This window comes from Xiphophorus hellerii, chromosome 6 (genome assembly GCF_003331165.1).
Source record: "Xiphophorus hellerii strain 12219 chromosome 6, Xiphophorus_hellerii-4.1, whole genome shotgun sequence".
In the NCBI taxonomy this organism is placed as follows: domain Eukaryota; kingdom Metazoa; phylum Chordata; class Actinopteri; order Cyprinodontiformes; family Poeciliidae; genus Xiphophorus; species Xiphophorus hellerii.
This window is the reverse complement of record NC_045677.1, coordinates 11423886-11433841: the sequence shown is the minus strand read 5'-3', so window position 1 is coordinate 11433841 and position 9956 is coordinate 11423886. Positions and strand designations below refer to the sequence as shown.

General features: G+C 40.3%; 1 protein-coding gene across 2 annotated transcripts; it reads right to left on the bottom strand.

Moving 5' to 3' along the window:
• Positions 1-274: 274 nt before the first annotated feature.
• Positions 275-9938, bottom strand: LOC116721763 (AP-2 complex subunit mu-A). Of its 2 annotated transcripts, XM_032565700.1 has the most exons (13): positions 9770-9938; positions 8325-8446; positions 4722-4987; positions 4535-4617; positions 4165-4170; positions 3842-3977; positions 3415-3559; positions 3113-3130; positions 2616-2735; positions 2346-2481; positions 1849-1946; positions 1562-1673; positions 275-1292 (listed from the first exon to the last, which is right to left on the bottom strand). In XM_032565700.1, exons 2-13 carry the CDS (start codon positions 8396-8398, stop codon positions 1158-1160), a joined length of 1329 nt encoding a protein of 442 aa, XP_032421591.1. In that variant the 5' UTR covers positions 8399-8446; positions 9770-9938; the 3' UTR covers positions 275-1157. The 2 variants fall into 2 exon arrangements, with proteins under 2 accessions (XP_032421591.1, XP_032421592.1); XM_032565701.1 differs by lacking the exon at positions 3113-3130 and having other exon boundaries at positions 9770-9937.
• Positions 9939-9956: the final 18 nt, after the last annotated feature.

Sequence of the window (9956 nt, the reverse complement as noted above, 5' to 3'; positions counted from 1 at the left end):
CAAGTACATAATGTGCAGCACACAATACTTTTCAGTAATTGTTTTCTTAGATCTTCATCTAAGAAGATCTTACATATGTCTTATGTAAAAAAAAAAAACCTAAGACATAAGCTTTTCAAATATGTGGAATTAAACTACATAGAAGTTTCACCTTTAAACAGATTTTAAGTTTTAGCTTTTCATTTTTGTTCTTAATTGGCAATCAAATTTTGACCAGCTTTGTAGGAAGAGCTTCGCTCCAACAATATCAGAGAAAGGAAAACCAGGCAGCAGGTTTGGTTACATAGATTTTATTGGACAGAACGGTCACCAGGGCTACAAACAAGAAGAAGCAGACAGTGGCGAAGCAAACACCAGGGGGAGACCTCACCTTGCTGCAAACCCTGCAGACTGATCTTCGAATTGAAAATAGTGTGACAATGATCATCTTAGTGCTTATAAAATATCTGGGGGAAATGAGTCACGATACCCTAATGAGGACGATGGTCTGACCTCAAATGACCTGACGCGTCTCTGAAAGGAACACATGCTGGCAGTATAAAACCAACTTGAACAATGTAATTTCTGGATCAGCTACCGAAACGACAAAGTCGGGAATGATTTCACCCTCTTAGGTGAGAAATGCACAGGGGTCCATCCACAAGAACACAAATCTGTCAATTTATTCAGATGGTAAACTTTACTGGAATACATGTAAATAGAAACCATCTGGACTCGTCTTATTAAGCGCCTTATCAGGGAAAAGTGACATTGAGGACCTTAACAGTAGAGAGTAGATAGAAGAATAACACTGAACAATCTGAGCACTCATTCAAACCTTCTGTTCTCTCCCCCTGAGACTCCAGCATCACACGTCTTTTTCTTTCAGACATCAGATGGTTCACAACTGTACTCATCACTACTAGATATATACGATACAATGGTTCACATTTTGCATATATCTGTGCGTTACACCATATTTACTTTTTTTTAAACGATGTAAATTTGATCTCCAACACCTAGTTAAGAAGGGATAATGGGGGAGGAGAAGTGATTGGGGCTGAGGAAGAGAACAAAGACAAAGTAGGGAGAAGAGGGCAGAAGCAAAAATTCTTAACAGGGATAGATGAGGGGAGGGGGGGGAAGTGGTCGGTTTTGCTGCCTGCTAGGGTGGAAATTCAGCAGCGGGTTTCGTAGATGCCGGAGCGGCCGATGTACCGCACCCATTTGATTACGTCGTGGTCACTGTAGTTGAGCTTGGACTCAAACACCTTCAAGTAGCGCACCTTCAGGCCAGACGGAGCAAAAGGAACCTGCGGGGACAGGAAGAGGGACGTTTGAACAGGCCAGGACGTGTGGACCACACAGGCTGCTGTAGTGGGAAGGAAACCAGACAGCTGGGGATTTGCTTCAGATACTGAAAACATCTGATCCACCTCGTCTGTCTGGTCAGCTACCGTGTATTTGTTATTCTATGGTGAGTGTGTTGAGCAGGGTTTTTTTTTTTTTTTCTTTTCTTTTAAACTGCAGCTGTGAAACAAAGATTGTATCTTTGAGGAGACAGAGACCCAACCCTCATCACCTCAAAGTTCATAGAGATAGGAGGCCTGGCCCATTTCTTCTTGTCGTTGGTGGGCAGCAGCTCGATCTCAGCACTGATCTGAGATTCCTTCATTCCAGCCATTCGTTTGATCCTGCAGAACACACAAAAAAACGATGCGTTAAAAAAAAACAAAAAAAAGAAACCAGGACAAATTTGATGCCATATTTACACCAAAAAGTATTGCTTCGCGGAAGAGAACAAGTCGAGGGTGTGCAGGCTCACACAAAAGAGGTTAGGTGGTTAATTATTAAGCTGCTGCGACTCACTTCCAAACGATGGCGTTCTCACTGGCCTTGTATTTGGCTTTTCCCTTCATGCAAATCACCTGGACACCACTGGTGTTGAGGGGTGTTGGGATTCGCACCTGAGAAATAAACACACACACAAAAATTGAAAAAGGAAAGTGAGGCATACACATTATTTAAAATTCTAATTTAGATCTTACAACGTAGATGTAACGAGATGAACCGAGAAATAAACTGGTGATTAATTGGATGATTTCTAGCCTGATCAGGCAGTTGAAACACAAATTTACATTAGTGCTAATAACACCATTTTTGTGCATGGATGTTTGTATTCATGTGAGACTCAATGTTACTCATTTTGAAAATCAGACAAAGCACAGGGGCATCTGAAGCTTGTTGGTTTTTGAGAGGGCAAACTTGCATTATGCCATTATCAATATACTGTTTATCACAATGATTTTTGTTACGGTTCATCATCCAGCAAAATTTGTTATTGTGACAGGATCGCAAAATCTCACCTCAATCTTTTGAGCCAGCAGTGAGGGTTTAAAGTTCGACTTAATGACCACTTTAACTTCCAGTTTAGTGCGGCCCACCTCCCTGACCAGAGGAATAACTCGGAATGGAAGGATGATATCTTTAGTGGTGCGATATCTGCAATGAGGCAAAAGGAAAAAAACAAAAGCCGTTATTCCAACATAATTCCTGGCTCGAGACTCTGCCGTGTTGTTTTGCATTTAGGAAATCTTGAAAGACAATTTTAAAGCTGAAACAAACATTTAACTGACCTCATGAGCTCATACTCGCCATCTGGAGGGATGAAGCTGATGCTGCGCTCCGAGTCAAACTTACTGAGACGCACACACTGGTGGAAAGTGCAGTCGTCAATGGCTATAGACTGCTTCCCACTGAGAAAAAAATAATAATAATAAAGGTTAGAAAGAGAGTAATGAATGACAAACTTGTGCGCTTCCTATGTGTCCAGCGGTTGAAGACATAACACATGAGAACGTACAGAAAAATAGCTGGTAACCACACACACACACACACACACACGTTAAGGTTAATAGTACTATTCTGAAATTATAGTTTGGGTGAAAGCGTACAAAAACAACAAGCAGGGATGTCAGCTACACAGATGCTTAATACAAAAAACAGAGAGAAAGGAAAAGCTTTCAATGGCAATGCAACAGACAACAGAGGATGAGATCTTTATATGGTTGAAGGTTCAGATGGAACAGGGATGAATAATGATGTTGGGGGAGAGGAATTGGTAGCACAGTACCTTCCTCCCCCTAAATCACTGAAGAACAGCACATAGAAAAGAAAGAAAGGGAAAAAAAGACAGGAGAGATCCATGCAAAGGAAAGCAAAAAAGAAAAAGAAAACTGTAAAGCCTGACAGATTGTAAACAGCACTGATAACAAGCAAAACTGAAAGCTGCTTTTTGAATCTCGGTACAAAACTTCCTCTTTTTTGTTTTTTTAAGCTTCCAAAGACAGAAACAGTCAATAAAAGCACAAAAACGATTTACATCATAACCAGTAGTAATTTAGTCAGTGTTATGTTAGGTGCTGCATCTCGTACCTCTTTCCTGCATCATCAGACGCTCCTCCCTTCCCCTGTTTGTCGATGACAATCTTGTCATTCATGCCAAACTTGCACTCGGGCATTCCGCTCAGGTAGCTCTTCATCACGACTCGGCCCGACACGTGCGCGCTCAGGACCTGACCTGAATCATGATCAGTGGCAGAAACCGGGCCAAGAGTTTTATTCCATGTTCTTTTGGAGGATTTGCTAAAAGCTTTCTCTAAATCTGTCGGAAATTAGCTTTATTATGCTACAGGAACACTGTAGTTATGTTGGACCTACATTTGACATTTTAGTACTTAAGAAATCAATCAGGAAACTAAAACAAAGGAAGAGTCAAATACAGTCATTAGGTCTGACTAACTAAATGTTCCTAAAACCATCGTCCCTGGTCTCCATCTACAGGGCGAAGACACAAACAGACCTTGAGGTGACATGAGTAGATTGACGCTTTCCAGTACATCCAGGAAAAGCTCGTTGCGGCGATATTTGATGCCCTCACGCCGCCAGCCGATCTGCCCCGTCACCTGGCTGGTGATCTGAGACTGCTCCTCCTTTGTCTGAGAGACAGAGGGGAAAGACATCATAGCAACCAACAAAAGATCCAGCAAACAGCAACTCGAAATTTCTAAGAGACAAGTATGAAATGCAGCACTACATGGAAAGTAATGCATTTGCTTTATGAAAAAGGAAAAAAAAAAAAAAGGTAAAAAAAAAAAATAAAATAAATTAAAGTAAGCATATTACCTGATGCTGAAGTTTCCAAAAAACCACAGTTGTGAAAAATGGCAGGAAAAAGAAAGAGAGAGATATTCAAGTAAAAACACAATTCAGTTCACTTGTTTTATCTTTTTTCTTTATGTCTATCATCTATACTAAATCAAAATGACTACAACAAGATCCGGTAACACACACAGTATATAGACCTGGCACAATCAGATTAAGCAAGATCTAAAACTAAACATTTTCCACTAGATCAGATCTTTAAGCTGAAATTAAACTGTCAGTTCACTTTTCATTTCATTCAAATGAACAGAACTAAATTTCTTCATCCATTTATTTAATCAAAGTTGAGGCTTTTAAGTTTTAAATCAGAGAGTAAACATGTCTCGCTTACTTGTCCCTTGATGCCCTGCTGGGTGATGAAGGTCTTCAGGGCACCGGTCTCTGAGTTCTGGGGATAACCGAAGTCCAGGATCTCTGAACAAACAAACACGAAGAGACAACTTTCAGTCAAAGATAAGCGTTGCAACAGAGGGAATCTGAAATGTGCTGTGTTGAAACAAACGAGCGCTGATGAATACCATCCAGCAGCTCATAGATGAGCACAAAGTTGTTCTTGATGTTCTCCTCGCTGATCTTGCCGAAGTAGGCCGTCATCACGTCGCACATTTTGTAAAGGAACTCGAACACCATGGCGGCGTTGACGTTCTGCTTGGTGACGGCAGCCAGCCATATGTTGGAGCGCTTGACGTGGAAGAAGCTGGTGCGGGCGATGTTGGTCACCGGGGACCGAACCTGCTGCCGGGCGTGAATCACGTTCACGCGGAACGCGTCCACCGCATTACGCCTGCAACGCAACGAACGGGAGAACGCCTTTAGGCTACGGTGAAAAAAAATATTATAAAATCAACTGCTTTTCTGCATCCTGTGAAGTCATTTGCAAAACTGTTTTCAATTTTAGAATCATATATTCATTGTTAGACATGAAATGTATACGTCAACAGCAATTTTCGTTGACAAATGGGAAAACCTTCAACATGGTTAACATGAATCCAAAGAAAACAGACTGCTGCAAGGAAACAGCAAGGAAGTCATGGTTGAGACAGTTTCATGGCCTGAAACACTTCTAATCAAACTGTAAATCTGTCAATATCTAAATATATAATTTGAGAGTTTAGTATGTTCAAAATTAGGGAAAGAAATCCTGCATCACTATTGCCTTATGTGCAGGGCACAGTGTAGTTTGGATTTCTAAGTAAGAATTACTGTGAAAAAGTTTCACCAAGCTAAGCAACTTTTTACAGAGCCTTGCAGAATTAGTCACACCACTTGAAGCTTCTCATTTTGTCACATTACAAACTTAAATGTATTTTATTAAAATTTAAAGTTACAGACCAACACAAAGTGCCAAAACTGTGAGAAGGAAAAGTTTCATGGTTTTCAAAATATCTACCAAATAAAAATCCATGGTTCCCTTAAATTCATACACTCTAGAGTCAATAATTTGAACCCATATTTCACTACAATTACCGCTGGAAGTATTGTGGGCTATATCTCAGCCAGTCTGGCAAATTGTCAGTCCCCTCACCCCCCACATTAGATAAATCAAACTCACTCTGATTGAGTGGAGAGCACTTATGAACATCCTACAAATTCTTAAACCACATCTAGTCTTGATCAAAGTCTTCTCAGGATGTGAGGCAGGCATCAATTTCTGTCTCGCATTTCGCATACAAATCAAACTGCTAAATTTTGGTTTCATCTGATTGGTGTCCCTTCTTCCACATGTCTGCCGTCTCTTCTACGAGTATTTGTAGAAAACAAATGTGTTTTGGGTCCGTTTCCACAATGACTCTCTTCGCTAGTAATCCATAGAAGGCTGATTTTTAAATACAAAAACCTCCAGGACCCATTCCTGTTTTCCACTTTACAACTTTCTCCCTCACATGTCTGCTGTTAGTCAACTAATGTTCTCCAAACTTCTCACGCCATCTCAGAACAGCATTATTTAAGCTGAGGAGAAATTACATACAGCTGGACTTGGTTTAATCGAGTGACTTTTGACTGCCGTCAGTTGCGCTGAATTTTATTAGGGGCTCTAGGAGTGGATAAGTACATGTGCATGACACATTTCAAGTAATTATGCAACAGAAATTCTTAGTGCATCTTTTTCTTTTTACTACCCAATTATATGTAACTTTATGTTGGCCAAGCACGTACAACCTTAATACAATACAATGAAGCTTGCAGATGCAACATGTAAAAGGGGAATACAAGCTCGAGCAGTGTGAATACTTCAGCAAGGCACTGCAGCTTACAATATGTAGAAATATGTCTAAAAAGCCAAGACATTATAAAGTGAGAAGGCACCATATGAATTCACTTTGTCTCCAAATACAGTATTTAAGTTAAAATAAAAAAAAATAAAAAAAACACGTTTACCCTTAGATAACAGTTCTCAACTGTACTGCTTAGTTAAAATGACACAGCAAATTTAATCTTACAAAATATGTAACTAATCTCCTTAATTTCTGAGAAGACAGGGCAGAGCAGAAAGAAAGCAGCGCTACATGAACCTTCATTTCTCATGCTCAGACTACATGCTACGGCGCTGGCTCAGCTGATCAACAATTACACGCCTCGATTCCAGTTGATTTGGAGCTTTTTTTTTCAGTAAAAGGTGGTCTAATTATCACCAATGTATGAAGAGGTGACTCATGCTTACAAGAACCGCTGGGTATTTAACCGTTGCATAAATGCTCATGCAGGTCAGGGATCATGGGGGCGAGGGGTCATTGATGGGTGGCCATGAGAGGGAGGAGTCATGCTTTAAAAGCTGCAGGAACTCTTACCTATTTCTACATGGGGGGGGGCCAAGATGAACAAATGGAGGAAAATGGTTAAACAATGGTTAACAGAGGATAGATAGTAGAAAAACAAAGATGAAAGAAGAGGACAGACAAAAATGTACAAGACATTTTCGTGCATCATGTAGACAGAGTGAGGAAATAACCGGCATATTGTTCATGATGCCATATTTGGACGAGAATTTCTCCACTCTTTGGTTTATGCTTTAATACACAGGATGATAGTGTGTGTATTGCTGAATAGAACACCACTTCCATGTCATTTCTAGCAGACAAGTCCTAATACCAAGTTCTTTTGCTCAACATAATATGAATTAGTATTATAGTAGTTTGAGCCATTTAGTGGCATTTTCATGCACAGACCTTTTGCCACACCTGAAGCAAACTAGTTACAAACCTCCATAAAGAAGAAATAGGTATTTTACACATTTCTAAATGACACTGTAAGCAACTTGGAACATTTAGTGACATTTAAGTCGCACTCAACACCTCTGCAGTGGATTATTTGTCACTATATTTTTTTAGGGTTTCAGCACCACAACTGTTAAAAGCCAAATTAGTGGCTTTTACAGTAAAAGCTATAAATACTTAAATTTTTCCACTTTAATAAAGTGAAAAATGAAAGAAGAAATGTACAAAACATATGCTTTTCAGACAAATGAATTGTCCAATCTGAAAGCAGATCAATTTTAAGGGGGACAAATAAAATCAAAACAAACAAACAAAAGCTGATATGACAGAGAGAACCGAGTTTAGAAGATTTGAATAATACCTGGAAAATGAAATGCCCACAGAGTTGCATGCTGATGGAGAATAAAATTATTTGAGAGGTATTGTTGCATGGAGAATTTGAAGTTTTCCCCAAGTCAAGTTAGCTTGGAATTTAGTTTTCCACACAACAGCGCATAATCTTGTAATATAAGGGTGTGGTTTGACAAACATGAGAGAACCAAATCCTTACATCAGACAATCAAAAATGAAAACAAATGGTGACCATGTGGTCCTTCCCTACTACTTATATTTATTTTACATGACGTAAATCATTCATCTGTAAGAACAAGTTTAAGAGAACACTTGTAAATTTAAATTTATAGTTAAACCTTGTCATTTGGAATTACGTCGTTTTAAATGTACTCCTGGCTTAGCTTTGTTTCCTCTGCTTCCCCACGACACAACAAACATTAATTTACACAGATTCAGCGACATAATCCTCTGATCTGGGATAAACTCAAGTCACTCCACCCACATATTAGGTTCTCACTGAATTTTCCCAGAAATCTAGAAGCCTTTCCACAGGTTTGCTGCTGTGAAACATACCCTATATCATCTCGGTAAACACGGGAGATGAGGACCTCCCCCTTGTGGTTGTAGATGAACAATCCTCCAATCATTGTGGCCGCTTCTCACTCCCAGCGTGCCATTGTGAAACCAAACGCCTCCTGAGAAGAGACAGAGATTAGGGAAGGAAACTGGCTAAGGGGGGAAAAAAAGAAAAAAGCAATGATAGAGAAGTGAAAGCAGTGAAAAGTGTGAGAGCGGCCAACAGTACAGAGAAGCATTTGTCCCTCATATCCGCTTTTCCCGTCTTTCGCTCCCTCACAAGTACACATCATCCCATTGACAGCCGAATACATCCTGCAGCTGCACCACTCCATCAGATACTTTGTTTAAACGTCCATTTGCATCCACTTGACTCCAATATTTGCCATCAAGAGTACTACCACTAAGGAAATTCCTTGGTTTCCCAAGGAAGATTAACAGCAGATTAGCAGCCACCAGTTTGCAGGTAGCTGGCTTTAAATCTACTCTCTTTTTTTCACTTCCTGCAAAATGCTCCCTAATCTCATGACACCCAAACTAAAAATCAAATTTATGATTTATAACCCAAAGACATTATTTTCCATTCATAGCCTGTGCTACTGTTGTACGACTGATTTGCTTAACTTGGACCTCCAGACATAGCAATCTGTCCCACTTAAAAAAATGAATTTTCTGGCAAAGCGATGAAGGACACCCTTGAAAATTTTCTAATCAGAGACTTGACTTTAAAAACAAGATGTTACTTAAACACGCCGTGGAAGAGCCAAACATCAGATTTCTGATAGCAGAGCGAATAATTATCGAAAACCAAAGGGTTTTATCGACGCTATCTCGCCGAAGTCAAGATGTCTGCTCATTCAGGCCATTCCGTAACGTTTGTGATCTTCTTCATTCTTATTTGCTTCTCTTGGTTAAGTAAAATCCCAGCGTCATACAATTTATGACACCGACACCCTTTTCATCCTTTTAATATGAGTCAACATCAACCAAGGCCTGACCTTCAGTGAGATTTAAGTGATGGAGAACGAACCGAGAGGTAGCAAGCTAATTTAGTTAGCCATAGCTGGCTAGCTGTAGACACCGCCGAGCCAATCGGATTTTTAACGGGCTTCCGGTGAGAGAAACGGAGAAAATGACACGAGAGGTTGTCATAAATCATTAAAAGTTATGAATACGCTTTCTACTTATGTTATTGCAGAATTGACAACGTAGATAATGCATAAATTAGCCACATAACTGGTTATCTGCACATTTTTCTACTAAATGAAAGAAATTGCCTCCTTTCCGTTATCACAGAGCTAACCGCTACTATTAGCTGGACGTTAGCCGCTAACGTTGCTAACATTAGCATTGCTAAATTAAAACAATCGCCGGTTATCCCTGACGATAACTAGGCCAAGTTACACATTTTCACCGAGACAACGTAACATTTGTAAACTTACCCCGATTATCCCACAAAAGCCGCCACTGCTTTACTCCCAGTTCCGCTTCGAGTGTCCAGCGTATTCCCAGCTCATTCACCCGCAAGCTTCGCCTCTTTCCCTGCTGCTCTGGGAGCTGTCAGCTGACCCGCCGTCTTTACGCACGGTCGTTCCGCTGTGACAGGAAAAGGCGCGGCTGGAGCGCTGC